Source organism: Silurus aristotelis (genome assembly GCF_946808225.1).
Source record: "Silurus aristotelis genome assembly, chromosome: 26".
In the NCBI taxonomy this organism is placed as follows: domain Eukaryota; kingdom Metazoa; phylum Chordata; class Actinopteri; order Siluriformes; family Siluridae; genus Silurus; species Silurus aristotelis.
The window spans coordinates 10,086,566-10,108,085 of NC_139599.1; the positions used below are offsets into that span (position 1 = coordinate 10,086,566).

General features: G+C 35.6%; 2 protein-coding genes across 6 annotated transcripts in view; both read left to right on the top strand.

Annotated features, from left to right (window-relative positions):
• Positions 1-21,520, top strand: part of LOC310720668 (uncharacterized protein) — a gene marked incomplete at its 5' end in the record, with an annotated part of 579,035 nt that overhangs the window by 530,730 nt on the left and 26,785 nt on the right. The gene's annotated exons all lie outside the window — the stretch shown is intronic.
• The window catches only part of ncs1a (neuronal calcium sensor 1a), a 50,341-nt gene continuing 30,433 nt past the window's right edge, over positions 1,613-21,520 (top strand). The window contains exons 1-4 of one of the 5 annotated variants that reach the window (XM_083532037.1): positions 1,616-2,245; positions 2,321-2,504; positions 2,540-2,631; positions 15,782-15,806. In XM_083532037.1, the coding sequence (XP_083388163.1) occupies positions 2,568-2,631; positions 15,782-15,806 (89 nt within the window). In that variant the 5' untranslated portion in view covers positions 1,616-2,245; positions 2,321-2,504; positions 2,540-2,567. Of the gene's footprint in view, positions 2,632-15,781; positions 15,807-21,520 lie in introns of all 5 variants that reach the window. The other 4 variants (XM_083532035.1, XM_083532036.1, XM_083532034.1 and 1 more) reach the window with 4 other exon arrangements.

Sequence of the window (21,520 nt, forward strand, 5' to 3'; positions counted from 1 at the left end):
TGGAGTTGCGTTTACATCAGGGATGGCCTCTTTTTTATAAGGAGGATAATTTTGTGGAGTGCTAAGACAGAGATGGATTACTCTGCACTGTTGGGCAAAGGAACATATTTTGAGATGTGCTAGCTTTATGCCAAAAATGCACTGACATAATTTGTATTACAAATTGTATTGCAAAAGAGAATAACAAGACCAAAATTCTTATTTCTCCTGTTATGTTTTGCAATGCATATAATTGTGCATACCACTTTGATAAAATATTTGGACTGCATACATTTTATACATTTTGACATCTAATTTTGATCAGATCTATTGGTTAAATAAAACTAACTTTGGTGCAAGTCATTATGTTTTGTGTATGTAACTAATTGTGAATGTACCCGAATGTCTTTTCTCACTTTTTGCTATTTGTCTTGTAAATAAAATCAAGCTGGAGCCTTTGAGCAAATTGAAATGGTCTCCACTAAACAGACCTGTTGTGCAGGCAAGCTCCATTATGTTGCTGTCATTGCTGTTTCACTGGTGTGTTGTTTGTTTTGGCGATATTTCCCTATTCCCAACCCAGATGGTGCTGGCACATTCGAGCTCAGCATGCTCCTTGCTCCCAAGCTGCTAATAGCTAAAGCATATAATATTAATGTTGTTGTTATAATAATAATAATAATAATAATAATAATAATAATAATAATTATTATTATTATTATTATTATTATTATTATTATTATAATAATACTATTTTAATAGTATTTATTGCAAAAAAATCTAATGCCACTCTTGCTGCATGCAAATCTCTTGGCACTGCCACCTTTGCAAAGTCTCATGTGGCATGCTTGAAGCTGATGGAAGAAGCAATAAAGAGAAATCATTCCCTTAGAGGGAAAAGGGGCCATTTCAGGAGATGTAGCCTACTTTAAAAAATGGCCTGTGCAAGAGCTATTCTAATCTAGGGTATGCAATGTCTGCCAAGTCAATATGGCTTGCTCTATGAAGGGAGGGTGGACAGTGACACTGCAGGTGATTTTTATAGGACAGCATAGCACTGACTCAGCACTCCTGCTCACTTGTTTACTTGTTTCTGTCGAGTTTTAGCATCTTCCTCTTTTGTCTCTCCTTGACATATTTATCAGAGCAGAAATTCATGATGCTGCATTGAGGGGGCTGAGGGGTCAGATTGGCTGACATAGCTTGAGGGATTTATCATTAGTGAGGGACAGCTCTGACATCATCCAGGCTACTATGGAATGTTTGATGCATTGAAAGCCTGGGTCACTTTCTGCCTCAGATAAAGACCATTAGTCACATGGACAAATTGGAAGAGTCATACTTTTAACTATATATGGATATGTTGACTGTTAAAAATTTTCAGAATAAGGTTTCTAAGAGAAAGCATGCTGAACCTACAAAACATCAATCAGAATTACAATACTTTATTAAAAGAAAAATTGTAACAGGTAAATTGTTAGGTTGCAGTTGCTCACAGTACAATGAAAGTAAAATAAAATAAAATAAAATATATGTTATATTTTAAGTATACTGTGCAATCAATACATTTACAACAATGCACCTTATCAGGTTAGCATCCAAGTTACATTTTGCATTTTTGTTTGGAGGAAGGAATAGTTTAAGACACAGTGCATTCGATTTGTCTATACTGGGTATATTAAACAGTCATTAGCATCAAAAGATACAATAACTTACTGACTATACTGAAGAGGGCTTGTATTTCAAACGGCATTTCCTATTAATTCTATGCTATTTTAATCAAAGAAAATAAGAAAAGGGGCGGAGCAGCAGTTGTCATGGACGACAGACGATAAGCATCGTACACGGAAAATCAAATCCTGATCTGCTCAGTGTGTCTTTGTTCTTACCTCCAAAAGAGCCTGTTTTATGAGATACAGCATAATAGTAAATGTCGTTGAAATGAGAAAGGGTAGTCTTTTAGCGGATTGTATTTTTACAGAATGAAACAACACATACTTCCTGTAAGGGAGAGACTGCCAGAGTGTTAGCTAGCTCGCATATGAAAGGGGCGGAACTGTGAGTTGTCAGGGACAACGGCGTCAACACACTCGCACAATCGGGAGAACGGCAGTGAGCGGGTACACGCTTTGTGTCCACACAGTGAGTGAATGTTTTCTCTCAAGATTGACCTAAGGACATAACCCGTGGACAGGAGGATCTCCCGGGCTCTAGCTCGCAGAGACTTCTTGTGGAAAACCTAATAGAAGAGGAGAACGGATAATACGTTTTTTCCTTAGAGATATATTTAGATTTTTATCTGGGCGTGCTCTCTACGTTTATTCATTTGTCTCGTTTGCAGCGTTTTACATTTTCTTTGTATGTCTGTGCGAGAGAAGAGAGGATACAACGCAATGCTTTGGTAAATGTGAGCGGAAAGTGTGTGCAGCGATTCTAGGGAACGAGTGGACACGTAGAGAGAGAGAGAGAGAGAGAGTGTGTGTGTGTGTGTGTGTGTGTGTGTGTGTGTGTGTGTGTGTGTGTGTGTGTGAGAGAGAGAGAGAGAGAGAGAGAGAGAGAGAGAGAGAGAGAGAGAGAGAGAGAGAGAGATGGGCAAATCCAACAGCAAACTCAAGCCAGAGGTGGTGGAGGAACTGACCAGGAAAACCTACTGTGAGTAACACACACACACACACACACACACACACACACACACACACACACACACACACACACACACACACACACACACACGTCTGAGACGTGTGTTACATGAGATGTACATGAACAGTATCCCAAAAACATTAATGTGTCTAATATTCTTTGTTTCTGAATGTGAGATTGGACACTGTCACAAAGAAGCAGTAAATTCTCCAAGCCTTTAATGAAAGGATGCAGAAAGATATAGTTCTAAACTCTGGAGTACTTACATATTTATTACTATGATTTTTTGCATATTACACTCAATCTTGATGTAGTTCATCATCATCATCATCATCATCATTAAACTAATAAAAATGGGCATTTATGTACTATTGATGCTAATCTATATTTATAATTGTTTAATATTACATTTAAATAGCAGCATTACTGTAAAATTGCTGGTTAATTTCTTCCTTTCATGCATTTTTATTATAATTTTTTATTGATCAGATCATCAGGTCAGTATTGCTCTGAAGCACAAAACACAGCACACTAACCCACACACCCATTTTCTTTACAATGCATCTCAGAGGATGGGTTGGGATAGGGAGGTGGAGGATTATTAGGATATTGGTATATTAGGATATTGTAATCACCCTGTGGGATCTCTAGAAATATTTACTAGAAGTGGAATTTTTTTAGTTAAAATCTTTTAACAGCTGGTAAGGTTGTTTACCTGTAACTAAAAAAGCTAGGCCACAGTCTAGAATTGAACAGTATCCCTGTGAAAATGCATATATTTCTACACATGTTTAGAGAGTAATTTGTGTTAACCTGATTGTGACCTTATTTATGGTTATGAAAAATTATACTGTTACTAACAGTTGCTGTTATTAACAGCTCTCTTAATTGTGAACTATTTTTGCAACTGCATATGTTTTGACATGACATTAGACTGGACCTGTTTGTGCCACCACAGATTATTGAGTTAAATAAATAACATTGCTGCTGGAAATTGTGCAGCATTTATACTTCCCTAGAACTTAATATACTCAATTATTTCCTTCAGGTTGTAATAATTCACAAAATAAGGCAACATTCCCAACATTATTACATTGCTTAGTTAGTGAAGTTAGGAGTAGATACAAGTTTATGATTTGTCCACCTCTGCAAGGAGTATTAAACTGTAGTTAAGTGTATGTAAGTATTTTATGCTGGGTGTATGTAAAATATGTTCTGTTTACTAAGATAGTACAATATTCAAAGAGAAATGGATGTGATTTCTTTGGGTTGCAGTAATAATTACGATATTCTTTAAAATATGTGACTATTTTATAAAAATCTATATAGTGATAAAGTCTAAGATTAGTATAGGAAAAAATCGTGTGATAAAATTTTGGCCAATTGTCAACCAGGTCTATGCAGAGAAGGTTTTAATCTGAGATTTGACCTCAGATATACAAAGTATATTTAGACTTTTTTTTTTTTTTTTTTTAACATAACTTGTATTAAATCAGAAAGTTAATACACAGAACCAATGCATGATTCATCCCTCATGAGAAGCAGACCTGCTGTATGGTGAGTTTGTAAAGATTTTAGACTACTTCAGTGTTTGCTAACTTTATTTTCTTATAATAAATATATTTACATACTCAGTAACCTATGACAACACAAACCTTTTTTGCAAACGTTTTAAAAATTAAATACTGAATTGTATTCATTTGTATCTTTTGACAGTAATTACAGCTTTGAATTACATTTTACAGTTAAAGTGTTAAGCGCTACAAACTTGACACATTTGGATATTTGCTGTTCCTCTGTGTGGCAGATCATCCCCAATTGGATGGGGAACTTCTTTGAACTGCCATCTTTAGATCGCCATATATGTTTTATAACTCTAGGCTTTGGCTACTTAAAGACATTTAAACACATTTTGAGACTGGTCGCTAAGCTACCCCAGTATTGTTTGGAGCTTAGAAATTTGATGAACAGTATCTAGTTTTTGAGATGTCATCTTCAGAATTCACCCAATAGGGTTATTTGTCCCACCTTTTACTCAGGAGTAGTTTCCGTTTAGACACTCTACCACCCACTCTAATCCTGATTAATGGAGTATTTATTTATTTATTTTTTGTTTAATACCCTTAGAATTTGTACACCCTTACTGATCTATGTCTTGACCTAACTTGATTGCAGGCCTACTGAAGTTCTTGAATCTCAAAATGACTATTTTTGTGTTTCTCCCCATTGTTAAATAAGATTGATATACATTACAACCCATAATTGTAAAACCTAAATAGTTATTCAATAGCTGCTACTGTAGCCCATGCATAAATTCAATCCCTGAATGTAGGCTATGTTTAGACTACCTGTCTATCATCTGACATCTGTTCCCTGACATCTGCCATTCAGTAGATTTGTATGCATTATGTGTTAATCAGCATTTTTAGAATATACAAACATAAGATACATGAAATGGTCTGGTCTAGCGCATTAGCACATCATGAACCTTATCAGACTGTATAAATGAAAGTAGTATGAATAGTATGCAGGACTAAATCTGATATCTGGCATTGGGCACATCAGATGATTAATTATACCTAATTATATTATGGTACATTCCTTGGTCAGCAGGATTATAAGACTCTGGTCCATTCACTTATGTACACAGCCTAATGTAGGTTCTACTATTAAAAGCTTAATAATTCCTATTACTAATATATCTAGAAAAAAATATGTGTAATGTATTAAATAACAAATAAATAAAAACAAAAATCTTTATTTATTCATTTTTAACTTTTTGTTGAACTTATAAAAGTGGAAATTCTGCTTTTTAAATAATGGTGATCTAAGAATATTTTTACATTTTTTATCATTTGAGCATGATAATTTCTGAAACTTTAAAAAGCTATTTCAAATTTTATTTTACCATTTTATTTTATCAAACCACAAGGTTGTGGTTGCTTTATGCCTGCTATGGAGGTGTTGACTGCAGATGTTAGATGTCTAAATTACCACTGTCACACCAAAAGGTTTATGCAGGATGAGTGTGTTCTCCTATATGCATCTCTTAAATGACTTCAAAGGGTGCAAACGGTTGCCATCTTCTTATTGTTTACCTTTTTTTAGTAAATAATCTAGATACAATTATCATAAAAATAGGATTAAAATAAGGTATATTGGGCATATTTCTCTCTGGGCTGTTGGAGAATAATATTCAAAAGCTCTTACTGCCTGTGTGAAAAAGATTAGAAACCATGTTAAAAATCTTGAAAGACAGCTCTTTCATCGATATTTTGTCATAGATGATTAGGTTGGACATCCATAATACATTTTTCATGTCTCCTCTGCAATAATCTCTTGCATACAGATAGAAATAAAATATTTCAGATGTCAGGCACTCATATGACCATGCCAAGGTTTAGCTTCATAGCCAGCTAACTTAGCCTGTCATTGGTTCCCATCAAATGATTTATTGTGACGTGAAGCTGTAACATTATTGTCTTAGACATGGTTAATATAAGTGCATACAAAGTGCATGAGATTATTTTTGCCTCTCAACTCCAAATTTAGTGATTCCCAGAATAAAGCAGGTTTTAAAGACAGATAAAAGAATGTGTATATGTACATTTAATAGTGATATTGTTTCCTCATAATGTTCCTCTTGACATGACAGCTTTATATGTGATCACATTTATGCTAGGTAGCTGTAATTTTGTCTTTTATATGAAACTTTCATGCATTAAAATAAAACACAATTCTCAAAGAATTGCATCCTCAAGTATCCTTATAGTCACATGAATGTGTACTATAACAAATGCCAATGCTAATTTATTTTGAATGCAGTCATTGTTTTAGATCTTGAAATCGCTCATGTGGACTTGGGAAGGAGCAGTGTGGGAAGGTGGTTCCTCTTTCTGGTGTAGGATAATATTTAGAACATTATTACATGTGTAGCTTCCTCTCTTGGCCTCTATCTTAGCCCTGGCTATGTAATTACTGCTGATGGGCCACTGGATAAAGTGGCCTATAATTAGTTTGAGACTGCAATTGCTCAAAGGATCTCCTGGCCCTCCAGTCATTAGCGTATGCAATACACATTCACACAATAGTAGAATGGTAGCACACAAATATGTAACCAGGTGTTCAGTACATGACACCACTCTGTGCTGTTGACCTTTTCTTCCATTCTGATTCCTATGTCAGACATCTGGTATTATTCTCACTTCTTCCTTGCCCCTACTTTTCTATTTTAGCCTGACAGTCAACTGGTATTTTTGTTCTTGTCCTTAGAGTTCTCCCTACACCCAACATGTACAATTCTGCTGCTCTGAAAATTTGCAGTGTCTTTATATGCTGAAATATACACCACACAGGTGTAAAGTGTGTTGCTATTTGTGTAAAACTGTGTATCAACACATGGGTAGGCAAGGTATAATGGTACCATTATAGTAATGTATTTTAACAGACAGTAGTCAAAGCAAAGAGAAACTAGAAACAATGGAACACTGAGAAAATAAGGTCGGACATAATGATAGTCAGTGAAATGAGACTGGAAGAACGATCCAAATGCAGGACGCAACAGGGATATGGTGAAAACAGTCTTTAATAAATAAAACAGGCAGAGAAAAAAACCCAAATTTAAAATAACAGAAAACAGATAAATGAAGTGCAGACCACTGACATTGGATAAAACTAAAACAAAGGCACAAGGCAAAACATAAACAGATCACAGTTATTGCAGATTGGAAATCTGTAACATCTTGCTTGATGAATTATTTATGGGATGGTTTTGCCAAGCTATTATTTTAGACCTACTCATCTACATTTATGGAGCCCCAATGAAAAATGTGGCATATTTTTAAATGTTTTCTATTCAGTTTGAAATGTGAAATAAAGTGTAAAAATACATAAATTTTTACTTTTTTTTTACAAATTTTTCTGGACACTCTAATTAGGACTGTATGTACATATAATTATGTTTACATTCCATAACTGCCTACGATAAACAAGAAACAGCGATAAATGGGTGCCACACTAAAAATGCTATTTTATGTAGACAGTACTGTACTGTATTAACATTTTACTTCATTTTATAATGAATCATTATATTTTTATTAATAAATTTCATTATTTCAACATAAAACTTCATAAAAATTCCCTATAAGTTTTTCGTTTATCGTGCTATCTGCGAGAGACCAGGAAAATCAGCAAAACAAATTAGTTATGTGGCAAATGCATTCCTGCGATAAACCGGGGGGTGCGAGATTCGTACCTCGGTAAAGCGGGGGATTGCTGTATAGTTAAATGTTGACTAAGATGACTGACTAGAGTCAAATGTTGACAAATGTTGACTAGAGCGCTGCATCTTAACCACTAGACCACCAGGGGACCTTATAGTTAAATCATGACTATAATGAAAATAAAATGCAATATTTATTTTATCAATAATAATTGGCTTTTTTAATTATTATGTCTTGAATGGCTTTATCATTAAACATAAGCTTACATTTCCATGTTTTGACAGAATCTATCTTGAGCCTCACAGAATTCATGCTCTCCTCCCACTAATGCCTTTCTCACCCACATCATGTAGCTTTATGTTTGTGTTTATGTGGGCTTGTGTTTAGAAGCACGTCGAAGAAACAGGAGGAGTTGTTACCATTTGGATTTATTGGCCACAGTTCTAGCTTGAAATCTGTACTTAGCATCAGTGTCAGCCTGTGCCTGCTGCTCTGAGATATGTTAAGATTACTATGATTCAGAAGATGCGAAGACGTAAGACTCCGTTATGAGCCATAAACCATCTTTCTCCCTTTTCGTTGCGATCCAATTAACATTTTTGCACAAACTAAGCCTAATCAGTCCTTCCTCTGCATCATGCTGAGAGCCAGCCAGCTACTGATGTTGCGAGATGATGCTTACAGGAGCTCCTCCATGCATAACAAAATTATACATTTGCCAGTGTATGTGTGTGCATGATTAGTATAAATACTAATACTACTGTTTTATGAATGCATTTGCATATACAGTGTATATGTAATGATAATATTTTGTGGATGTTTCAGGTTTTGTGAGTCTGTTACAAACATTACACTTGTCAGTAAGTCAATAATTTTTAATATGTCACAAAAAGTTAAATGAGCAAGATTTTTGTAAATACCTTGCAATTAAATGCCTGGACATTCTCAGTGGTGTGTCACAGTTGAACAAGCGTTATATCAATATGTCACAAAAAGCATCCATGGCCAACAATCCTATAAAGAGCTTAGCTGTTGTGGTTAACATGCTTAGCAGACATACAACAAGAGGTGAGAGAATGTCTACACTAATTGCGAGTTGCTAAGAATAAGGTGTAGGCACATTACAGTCTTTCAGAGTATTTGGGGCAGTAAAAGATTAAAGTGATTCTTACATTTAGATGTGTAAAATCTATCATAGTACAAAAAATGCAGTATAGTGTTGAGTGTGAATTTATTTTGAGATATTCTTAGGAACATCTTAAACCCAAACCCATACAAAATGTGTACAAATTTGTTTGCACTTAACATTGACATTCTCCAGAATATGTGTATGGAATGAGATCACTTCGCACATCGCAGAAAAGTTTAAGATGGTTGCAAAAAAAGATTAATCAAAAGTAATCCATGTAACCAGCATAGTCTTTCTCAAGTAATGAAATAAAAATTTCAACAACTGGCTTATAAGTTGATTTTGAAAATAGATACTCTTGCACACCCCTTTCAAAACATATTAGTGTTATTCTTCTTTTCTATTTCTATAATACTGTTCTCCATTTAAAACCCCTACACACTTAAAAGCCCTCTACACCTAACTCTCCTTCATGCCCCTATCTCCCCATGCTTATTCCTGTCTGCTTGGATACCCTTCACTGACCTTTGTAATGACTGCACTGCTGTCTGGACAAAAATCTTGCATGTGTAGTTGTGTGTTACCAAGGACTCAGTTGGAAATGCATTGCTAATTCTGTAACAACGCAAACCAATTACATAACAAAAGACTGTTTATTTACTACGGAGGGCAGTATTTACTACATCTTTTCATGTAGTCAACTTCAACACAACATGCACAATTTATACAAACCCGATTCCAAAGTTGGAACACTGTACATATTGTGAATAAAAAAAGGAATATTTAACAAATCTCATAAACTTATATTTTATTTACAATAGACTATAGATAACATATCAAATGTTGAAAGTGAGACATTTTCAAATGTCATGCCAAATATTAGCTCATTTTGGATTTCATGAGAGCTACACATTCCAAAAAAGTTGGGACAGGTAGCAATAAGAGGCGGGAAAAGTTAAATGTACATATAAGGAACAGCTGGAGGACCAATTTGCAACTTATTAGGTCAATTGGCAATATGATTGGGTATAAAAAGAGCCTCTCAGAGTGGCAGTGTCTCTCAGAAGTCAAGATGGTGCTGTGGCGAAAAATAGTGGAGCAATATCAGAAAGAGTTTCTCAGAGAAAAATTGCAAAGAGTTTGAACTTATCATCATCTACAGTGCATAATATCATCCAAAGATTCAGAGAATCTGAAACAATCTCTGTGCATAAGGGTCAAGGCCGGAAAACCATACTGGATGCCTGTGATCTTCATCACATACAGGAATGCTACTGTAATGGAAATTACAACATGGGCTCAGGAATACCTCCAGAAAACATTGTTGGTGAACACAATCGGCCGTGCCATTCGCCGTTGCCGGCTAAAACTCTATAGGTCAAAAATAAGCCATATCTAAACATGATCCAGAAGCGCAGGCGTTTTCTCTGGGCCACGGCTCATTTAAAATTTATTGTGGCAAAGTGGAAAACTGTTCTGTGGTCAGATGATTAAAAATTTTAAGTTTGGAAAACTGGGATGCCATGTCATCCGGACTAAAGAGGACGAGGACAACCCAAGTTGTTATCAGTGCTCACTTCAGAAGCCTGCAACTCTGATGGTATGGGATTGCATGAGTGCGTGTGGCATGGGCAGCTTACACATCTGAAAAGGCACCATCAGTGCTGAAAGGTATATCCAAGTTCTAGAACAACATATGCTCCCATCCAGACGTCATCTCTTTCAAAACCTTGCATTTTCCAACATGACAATGCCAGACCACATACTGCATCAATTACAACATCATAGCTGTGTAGAAGGATCTGGGTACTGAAATGGCCAGCCTGCAGTCCAGATCTTTCACCCATAGAAAATATTTGTCTTATTGGATATATGTTTATTACATGGTGAGAGAGTGGAGTTTAAAAGAATCACCACTAAGAGGGAGTGCTGTCTGGTTTAAATATCTTTTTATACCCAGTGGTGCCTTGAACAAGCACATGGGCAAAACCAACACTGTAGCACTGTTTTCCCAATTCGCAAACATGCTTCATGCAAGACTGTGGTGCCATGCTGAAGTTTGTAGCATACTGCTTTGGCGCTGCAGTCATCAAATCCAACTTTTAGAACTTAGCATTGTGGTTTTTATACACATTTTGGGGGCAGTCCCTCCAAAGGAGAACAAAGCACTCAGATGATAAGTAAAAACAAATCATGCAAGGGAAAGAGCTGTCCTGGCTCAAGTATCTCTCTCTCAGACCACTTAATTATCATAGATATACTGAATGGTTCACACCTTAGCCTTGGCATTCACTCAGACAATTAGTTAAGTAATGAGCAAATGGACACCAACACAGCAGGAGATGGGGACAAGGCGATATCATGCCCCTTTGTTTCATACAAAGGAGCATTAGGAGCAAACCTCCATTCAGCACTTTGTTTTTACATCATCGTGTAATTTATGTTGTTACTTCATTTGTCTTCTAAAGATACAGAAAAAAAATAAAACAACTATTTCAAATTACATTCCTACACAGCCTAATTCCAAAATGGATTCAATTCATTATTTTCCTAAAAATGTGAAGCAAATCTTTGCATATTTTTTTTTTCTTTTATAAAAAAAAATTAAAGAGATTACATTTACATAAGTATTCACAGCCTTGGCCATGGCACTCAAAATTTAGCTCAGGTGCATCCTGTTTCCACTGATCATCCTTGAAAGGTCCCACAGTTAACAATGCATGTCAGAGCACAAACCAAGCCATGAAGTCCAAGGAATTGTCTGTAGACCTTAGTCACTGGATTGTATTGAGGCACAGATCTGGGGAAGCAGGTCGCCCCGGCCAAACTGAGCGATCGGGGAAGAAGGGCCTTAGTCAGGGAGGTGATCAAGAACCCGGTGGTCACACTGAAAGAGCTCCAGCGTTTCTCTGTACAGAGAGGAGAACCTGGCCATTACCATCCCTACAGTGAAGCGTGGTGGCAGCATCATGCTGTGGGGATGTTTTTCAGTAAAACTAGAAGACTAGTCAGGATCGAGGGAAAGATGAATGCAGCAATGTACAGTAACATCCTTGATGAAAACCTGCTTCAGAGCATTCTGGATCTCAGACTGAGGAGATGGTTCATCTTCCAACAGGACAACGACCATAAGCAGACAGCCAAGATATCAACTCTGTGAATGTCCTTGAGTGGCCCAGAGACCATACTTGAACCCAATTGAAAATTTTTGGAGAGATCTGAACATGGCTGTGCACCGACACTCCCCATCCAACCTAATGCAGCTTGAGATGTTCTGCAAAAAAGAATGGGATAAACTGAACAAAAAAGGTGTGCCAAGCATCATAATCAAAAAAACTTCAACAAAGTATAGAGCAAAGGCTGTGAATACTTAATAGTACATGCATTTTATTTTTGATAAATTTGTGAGGATTTGAAACAAACTTTTTTCATGTCAGTATGGGGTATTGTATATAGAATTTTAAGGGAAAAAAATGAATTTAATCCATTTTGAAATAAGGCTGTAGCTTATTTAAAAAGTCTGAGTGTTCTAGGTGATAAGATATAGTTTATCTCTCTAACACCTCATATGCCTTGAGAACTTACCAAAAAATCTGTAAATATAGCTCAAATATTGTTCTGATGAAATGTAAACTATTTAATATCCACATGACATCCATGTATGTTTATTCTGCAACAAACACATATTTATTCTGTGGCAACAGGCAAAGCTAAAGGTGATCCAGTCATTTCACTATATGGACAAAATTTTGTGGACACCTGACCATAAAATTTGTGTGTTTTAAAAAAAACCCATTCTAAATTTAGTTGCCATTTGTTGTTTAATGATTTTTCACAACCAAAGAGCGTTAGCCAACTCATGAACTGATGTATGATGAGGAGACTAAGAGTGCAGTCAGCAATCTCATTAGGTTTTCATTAGGGTTGAGGTCAGAGCACTATAGCGGGCTGTTCAAGCTGTTTCATTTAAACCCACATAAACCACATTTTCATGGAACTAACTTTGTGCACAGGGCATTTTCATGTTAGAACAGGTTTGGAGCTCCTAGTTCAAGTGAAAGTTTAGTGCTACTGCAACCAAAGACATCCTATATTATTGTGTGCATTTATCCTTGTGGTAACAGTTTAGGGAAGAACCACACATGGCTGGATCAAGTGTCCAAATACTTTTGACAATGTAGTCTATTATTTTCCTTCACAGAACTGGTGGATAGTCAGTTTAAAATTTGGGGAAGGTGACAGTTTTATTGAAAATATTTTTTAATAATCATGTGGTTCCCAGCAGTATTCCAAAGAGTTCATTTTTTGACTGGTGATTTGTAACTCTGACTAATGCTGAAAAAGCTCAACAGCTGAAAAGCCATCTTAAAACTGTGTCATTCCAGTTTATTTCTTTCCAATTATTACTTGTTACAACTGTACCATCTGTGCTTTTTATGTTAGATTATATGATAAAGATGGTTATGTGTTATGATGCACAGCAAAGCAGCACAAATTTGAAGCTTTTCAACTGGAAAGCATGAAAATAGTTTTATGTTATTATAAGATTAAATAACTTCATGAACAGAACTTTGTGCACTAAGGAGCTTGCTACACATCTGAAGATGCAATTTATCCTCTATATTTTTCTATGTTGCATCGCTTAGGCTGTTATTATATATAACTTAGTTACGACATTACAAACATTGCTGCTACTTTCACAAATAAACAAAACACTCTTCTTTTTAAATCCTATATGTTTTTCTTACATTTTGCCATATACAAGTCTTTTTGTCTCATGAGTTTTATGTAATCCAATGTTGTCCTCTATTGGTGGATTTTGGCAGCCAGTGAGCATGTCGCATTATACATTCTAAGATCATTGATCTCAGCTCCTGACCAAAGATTATACTTTATAAAGTGTTTTTGTGTCTGTTACAGCAAAATCAGGTTAAAACCTGTGTAGTTAAAAAGCCAACTTTCAATGTTTGAAAGAGCTAGTCAGAGTTAGAATTTATTTATTATAAAAATAGTTTTTGCCTGTTCTCATGCAGGTAATAAACTGAGTAAAACCCAAAATCTACTAACTCGATACAACACAAAAGGGACAAAATAAAGGTTCAGTGTATTTATGTTCATACATAAATAACTAAGCACACAGTTATGGAAGGGTCAAATATATTTCCAGTGATTCATAAATAGTTAATTTTCTCAAAAATTGTGTTTATTATCTTTTTGTTGTATATGTTATAGGTTTTCTTAGCATATTAGGAAGAGGTTTTACCACTCCTACTGATTGAAGATAGAGTTTTAGGATGTAGATCATATGTGTAGACGAATTTCCACAATTATTTGCTGTATTATACTGGAGATTTCTCTGCTTTAATATTAGTGTAGTAACATATAATTTTCTTTGGATTAGCTTTGGTGCCCGAGGTGTTCACAAAGTGTGTTTGCCATAGAGTGGTTGCAAAAACATGATCTGTGAGTACTCCTTTAAATGCAACTCCAGTGCAAGGGTTTAGCCAACAATACTAGTGAAACTGGGGGGATTTCTGATAAGTGTCTCTTAGCCAAGACCCTAACAGTGTGTACATGTCTTAGCGAGTTATATTACTCTCCATTTTTCTCTTCGAAGTGGAAATTTGTAAAGACAGATGCATCCTAGCTAGCCTAATTAATAATGAAATAGTGTACCTAAAAGGTTAAAACCTATTAAAGCGGGGCAGTGGTAAAGTTATGGTCCAAGTTAGTACAAGTTATGTACAAGTTAGCATACACTGGCCAAATGCAGCCAAAGACACAGAAGTCTCACAATATCAGTAATCCCAACAATTTATCTACTCTTGCAGATGAGACTGTGCTCAGGGTAGCTGTTGGTCCACTGAAGGCTTTCAAGCTATTATGTTCAATTGACTGCTAGCTGCAAAAACACTGACTGTCTGGGAGCTTTTGGAAACACCAAAAGTGAGAACATAAAAAACTAAACTTAATAGGACAAAGGACACAATAATGTTTTAAAATGATTTATTTATTCAAATTTATTTTTTTATTATTAAATTGAAGGCTTTAAGACAAATGGTACAATGAATCAGCTGTCAAAATGTCCCTTTTGTGGCCTGTTTTCATTGTGTGTGTTTTGTCCTGTTAAGTCCTAACCTTGTTTTTCTAGTTCTGTGTTTCTGATTTTGACCCTCACCTGTGTTGATTATAATCATTCTGTTTTATCTGTTTATCTGTGTTTTAAACAATACTACAGACACTGTTTATTCCTGGACTGCCCAGTTAAAAAATAAACATTTTATTTAAGCACTTTTGCCCTACCTTTCACTCTACAACAATTAAACCATAGTCTATACCATGTAAAATAAGATGTGACTTTTGCACTAATGAATGTATTTGAACATCACAATTTAGATCCATGGAAAATACTTCAGTAAATATGGTTGGAAAAAAACCCAAAAAAACCCAAAAATATAAAACACACAAGCCAGAAATGTGAAGTGTCTATCACAGTTCAGTGACAGAGCTGACTCAACTCGGACGCCTCCACAGTGCCTGTTTTGTGCTATATTGTCAGATTTACCATATGGTCATATACTTAAAACCATGCCATAGTTAAAAAAAAAAAGCAGTTAACTAATTAAAAATATTGTTAAAATTGTTTTAAAAAAAAGCAAAATGCTAGAATATAAGGATTGTATAGTTTTCAATATGTTGAAAACTTTATGTACATTTTAGATACAGTGCATACTCACTGTTCTGTAATACATCATACTGCAGTATGAGTTATTATTAATATTCTCTTCTCCCTTGTCTTTCTCTGCAGTCACTGAAAAAGAAGTCCAGCAGTGGTATGTTGCATTCTCTTTTTACTTTCCTGTTCCAAAGCTAAAATTATTTATCCCTTTCTTTTCAATTCTGTCAAAGCATTAGGAGTTGTATACTGTATAAGAACACTAACTCAGAATTACTGTCAAAGTATTGATGAATGTGTTTGGAAGATGCGTGTTTCTGGACTTCAGTGTTACCATGGACACAGTTAGGTATTGTATACTCAGTAAAGAGAGCATGTTTAAGGACAGAAATAGCTGCACAGATTTGTGGTTGAATGTGGATTTGTTGTGGACACTGTGGCCAGTTTCTGGTTCCTGTGCTCCTGCCTTTTTAATTGTGTAGGTGAATTGTTTTTTGTTAGTGCATCAGTATGAAATGTTACATCAAGGCAATAACAGTGGTATACAGTTCAGTGTTTTTTTCCACATGAACCATCTTCAAATCAAGTTGAAAATGTCACAACTCTTAGCTTCTTGAGATAAAGAGAAAATATCATTATCTTGACATTGATCATTGTGAGGATTGTACTAATAATGAGTTGGAATGAAGATTGCATCTTTTTTTTATTTTTATGGTGCCAAGTTATTTCCAGCTTTGCTCAGTTAACTTGTTCCTGAACACAGCAGAAGTAAAATGTTATATTACTGAGGGCTTTACTTAATGTATCCTTCCAGATGTGCAATCAGTAAAGTGGCCGAGAAGTGCAAAACACATTAACAAATCGGAAAACAAATTAACAAATTAGAAAGCAAAATAACGAATGCAAAAGCAAACTCACAAATCTAAAAACAAAATAACAAATCCGAAAGCAAAATAACATCTAAAAAAACACAACGACAATTCAGACAAACCGGAAAAGGTAGGTATAGTTTGTGAATGGAACACTTACCAATCATTGGACAAGACACCTGTCATTCAAGATATACAGGAAGTACAACTGTTTCTCCTTACTTGCCAATGTTTACCTCTGTTATTTTCTTATATTTAAAGTGCACTACTCGAAATAAAAAAATTGTTTAAAGTAAACAGAGAACTTAACACATGTACAAGAAACAAAGTTATAAGATTTCATACCTGTATATCTTGAATGACAAGTTTCTCATCCAATTGTCGTTGTGTTTTCAGATTTGTTGATGTGTTTTCTGATTTGTTATTTTGTTTTTAGATTTGTTCATTTGTTTTTGCATTTGTTATTTTGTTTTCGGATTTGTTATTTTGTTTTTGCATTTGTTATTTTGTTTTCGGATTTGTTAGTGTTTTTTAATTTGTTAATTTGTTTTCTGATTTGTTAATGTGTTTTGCACTCCTCGGCCACTGTAAAATGGTTATACAAACACATAAAATATCTATATATTATAGATATATTATATATAAAATATAAAATCTACTTGTGTCTGATAGTGTAGCTTCTAGTGGTAGATAAAAGTATTTTATGTTAATGATAATCATTAAACACTACTATTAAATATGCTATTAGAATTAACACAATTATGTAATTCATCAACTTTCCCAATATGACATATTTTATATCACAATTTCAAGTTAATCATGTTGTAATTACAGCATGTGCAAGAACTGACCCTATGATCTAAGAACTGACCCTATGATCTAACAACCATGTTAGAATTAGGTAAATGTAAATATTTCTCCAATAAAATCATTATATCATTATATTTCACTGGTAATGCTGTATATATACATACACACTGTAGATCAAATTTAGAGAACAATTTATAAACAATTGAACAATTCTGAAATAATGTCATCTTCACTGCTCAACAGTTAAAGGAGTTTTTGTCCTGTCTATACCATGCTACCAGAACACCTTTTTCACAAAATAACTAAGGCATTTCCAAAAAAAAACATTATTTTGCAGAAACCACACTGATCAAAATTAGAGAACAACAACGAATGTAGCATGAAAAAAGATTACAACAAAATTTTCTAAAGGTTACAACATTCAGCAATTAGTAGGAAGTGTACAGGCCTTTGCTCTGAATAACTTCAGCACATCTGCGGCCACAGGACAGCACTAGTCTCTCACACTGCTCTGGTGTGATTTTGGTCCACTCTTCTTCCAGTCTCCTCCACAGTTCGGTGACTGTAGTGGGTTTCTTGGCCATTACTTTGTCGCCAAAGATTTTCCAGAGGTTCTCTATTGGGTTGAGATCAGGACTCTGGGCAGGCCATGTCATTATTTCAATGTTTTCAGTTTCAAGGAACTGCTTTACCCGTTTTGCTGTGTGACATGGAGCGTTGTCCTGCATGAACACTGCGGGCTGATTGGGTGCTGAACGCAAGGAAGGAACCATATGTTGTTGAAGAAGGTTCTGATAAACATTTGCATTCACTCTGCCATGTAGCTGTATAAGAGGCCCAACTCCTGCTGCAGAAAACATGCCCCAAACCATGACACTTCCTCCTCCACTTTTCACTGACTTCTTTACACACTTTGGATTTAGTCTTTCTCCAGTTTCTCGCCGAACATAATGTTTCCCATCGGACCCAAATAAATTAAACTTGCTTTCATCACTGAAGTGAACTTTGGACCAGTTCTCCTCTGTCCACACAACATGCTCCTCAGCAAAGCTTAGTCTAGCCTTTTGATTCTGTCTGCTAATGAGAGGTTTGGTCACTGCAGAGTGGGCTTTCAGTCCAAATGCTCTAAAACGTCGAGACACTGTATGACGAGACAGATCCTTACCCTGTTCAGCGCTGAACTGGTGAGCAATTCCACGATTGCCCATTGAGATCCTCCACAGTATCCTGTCCTCTCTTGTATTTGTCTTCCGTGGACGACCAGCCTTCTTGGCGGACTTGAATGAGTTTGTGATGTTGTAAATTGTAAAGATTCAATTTTCTTGAAATCACAGATTTGGAAAGACCAACTTGTCTTGCTATGGCTGATAGGGTCATCCCTTTGGCCTTCATCTGGACAACCTGCTGCCAGAGGCTTTCAGTCACTTTAGAACGGCCCACCATCTTGCAGAGTCAGTGAAACTGGAAGTTAGGCTGCCAGATAATCAGATAAACAGATAATCAAGGAAATTAGCACCAGGTGCCAGATTAACAAATAATGTTTTATATATATATATATATATATATATATATATATATATATATATATATATATATATATATATATATATATATATATATAATTATTATTATTATTATTTATTTATTTTTAATTTTTAATTTTACTATTATGCCTCATTACCCACTAATGCTATCAAGAGCAGCTGGCTTAATGTCTATTTATATGAGAAAGCAATTATTTTAGTGTTTTATTATGGTTTTATTTGTTTTTAAGGGTTTTTCACCCAGCTATTGCCCCTGCTGTGATACCTTAGAGTGTACATTTAGTTATATTTAATATTTTTCTTTTGTTTGTCATTGTTTATCTCTCTCCATCTCTCTTCCTCTCTGCCCTTTTACTTCCCTAAATGTATGCGCTATAATTCTCAGCTTACCCGCCTGCTGTATGCCACACACAGCAGATGGAGAGCAATTACATGGGACAGCATGCCCAGGAGAGGGAGTGTAGGAGAGAGTGTAGGAGAAAGAGTGTAGGAAAACGACATAAGAATGTCTTATATCAAAGCATGAGGGACGTTTTATACAGGTGCCAAATCATTAAAACAAAATGAACTCTGAAAAAAAAGGTATATAGATAAAAATTTATAGCAAAAGACTTATCTTTTTGCGTATGGAGAATACCTATAAACATGTCAATGTGTCAACATTTTTACAAAATGTTTAAATACTATGTAATTATATTCCAACAAAGCTGCACTCATTACATGTTTACTAAAGCATTAGCTCTTGGCTGTACATAAAACACATTACAGACTCATTACAGAAAAACAGCAGGAGAGTTGGTGAATTCTGATCAAAGCCAAAATAAGGGTGTTTGTAAATACAAAATATGAGGTATGTGGAGAAACCCATGGGTCCAAAACAGCATTTCTAAATGCTCCTGTCTTTGTCGCTCATAAACTTCATTGTCGGTGCATATTTCACAACAGGCCTCCTGTTTCTCCTTATGATTTATTGTACGAAACATTTGTATTCGATGGAACTTTTTTTTTTTTTATTAGAGCACTACAGGATTTCTAACAGTACCTTTTTGGTATACATAGAAAAGAAGGGATATTTTTCTTACTTGATGTAGCGACAATAACAAATCTAAAAATCTAACAGTTTATAGACCTTTAGAACGCATTATATCACTTGGGTGTAACAGTGGTGCAGTTGTTGCTTGACAGATGCAGAGTCTCTTATCTGAGACAGATCTGTTGGGCATCTGTATGGATGTTCTCTGTCTCCTCATGATCACATGGATTTTTTCATGGCTTTTCGGTCCTTCCAGCCGAAAAGCCATGAAGGACTTTCGGTCCTTCCAGCTCTTGAAATCATTCTCACTACACTAAATTGTTGTGGATGGTTCCAGGCAATAAACTGGCATTTAATAAATGGTGCACCTCACATCAATGGGAAAGATCTGAATTCACTGCAAGCCCGACCAAAACAAAGCTACTACTAAAGGTGAATAAATCAAATAGTTATAGCATAAACTATCCACTTGCTTATTGATGTAGAGACACAATCCTGACAATGATTGTATGGATTTAATGATTGTATTATTTATCCAAAAATATACATTTTGGGCCATGGAGTTACCTGCAAGGTAGACATAGTTTGCCAGCGTTTGTCTGGAAGTAGGCCTGCACAGAGCCCTGACCTTAACCCCATTAATAACTTTTTGAGATAAATTGAAACACTGACCCATACCTTTACACCCAAAATAAATGCCTCTCCTCAATAATGCGCTTGCTTAAGGATCCCAAATCCTCACAGCCATACTCCAAATGTAGTGGAAAAGTCTTTCCAGAAAGGTGAAGAATATTATAGCTATAAAAGTGGTTTAAATCTGAAATGAGATGTGGTCAGTTGTCCATATAACTTTAGCCCAAAAAAACCTCATGTTATGAAAAATATTAATCTTATTTTACTAGATTGTGAGAAACACATTATTTCTTTGTTAATATATACATATTTTGCCATCACAGTGTAATGCTTAATCAATCTTATACACATTAAAGCTACAGGAAACTTTGTAACTGCAGCAGTAATTAGAAAAAACAGCTGGTAGTTAAAAAAAAAAAAAGCTGGTGCACCAGTAAAAGCACAGCTGGCTTTTTCAATCTTCTTGTTACTATTAACTTATACACCCCCCCTCTTAAAAATATTTTTTTAGTGTTTTGAAACTCCAAGCAGGCTTTTGCTGAAACAGAACACACTACACAAAATCTGGCCTAGAATGACAAATAGTGTGTCTCAGTCAATTGTCTATCTTCCTGTGCTCTGTTAGTATATTGTGTGTACAAAGTTAAGCATTGGTAAACTCTGGCTCTGGCTCACTAAACTTTAGGATACTGATGACTACATACCTGAATACTGACATTTATCAGCAGTGTTAGATAAATCGTCTTCAGGTTACGAATGTAACCGCAGTTCCCCGAAATGGGAACCATGGCATCCAGCCCTACAGGGGCTGGGGGTCTATGGGAGAACCAGTGGGGACAGTGCGACGTCTCTTGAGTTGCAAACAGGTCCACCTGGGCTCTGTGAATCTCTTACAGATTTGCTCCACCACATCCGGGTGCAGCCATCAGGCTTCGGCCCTTGCCTCGAGAGGGCATCTGCTCCCTCGTTTGAATGTCCTGGT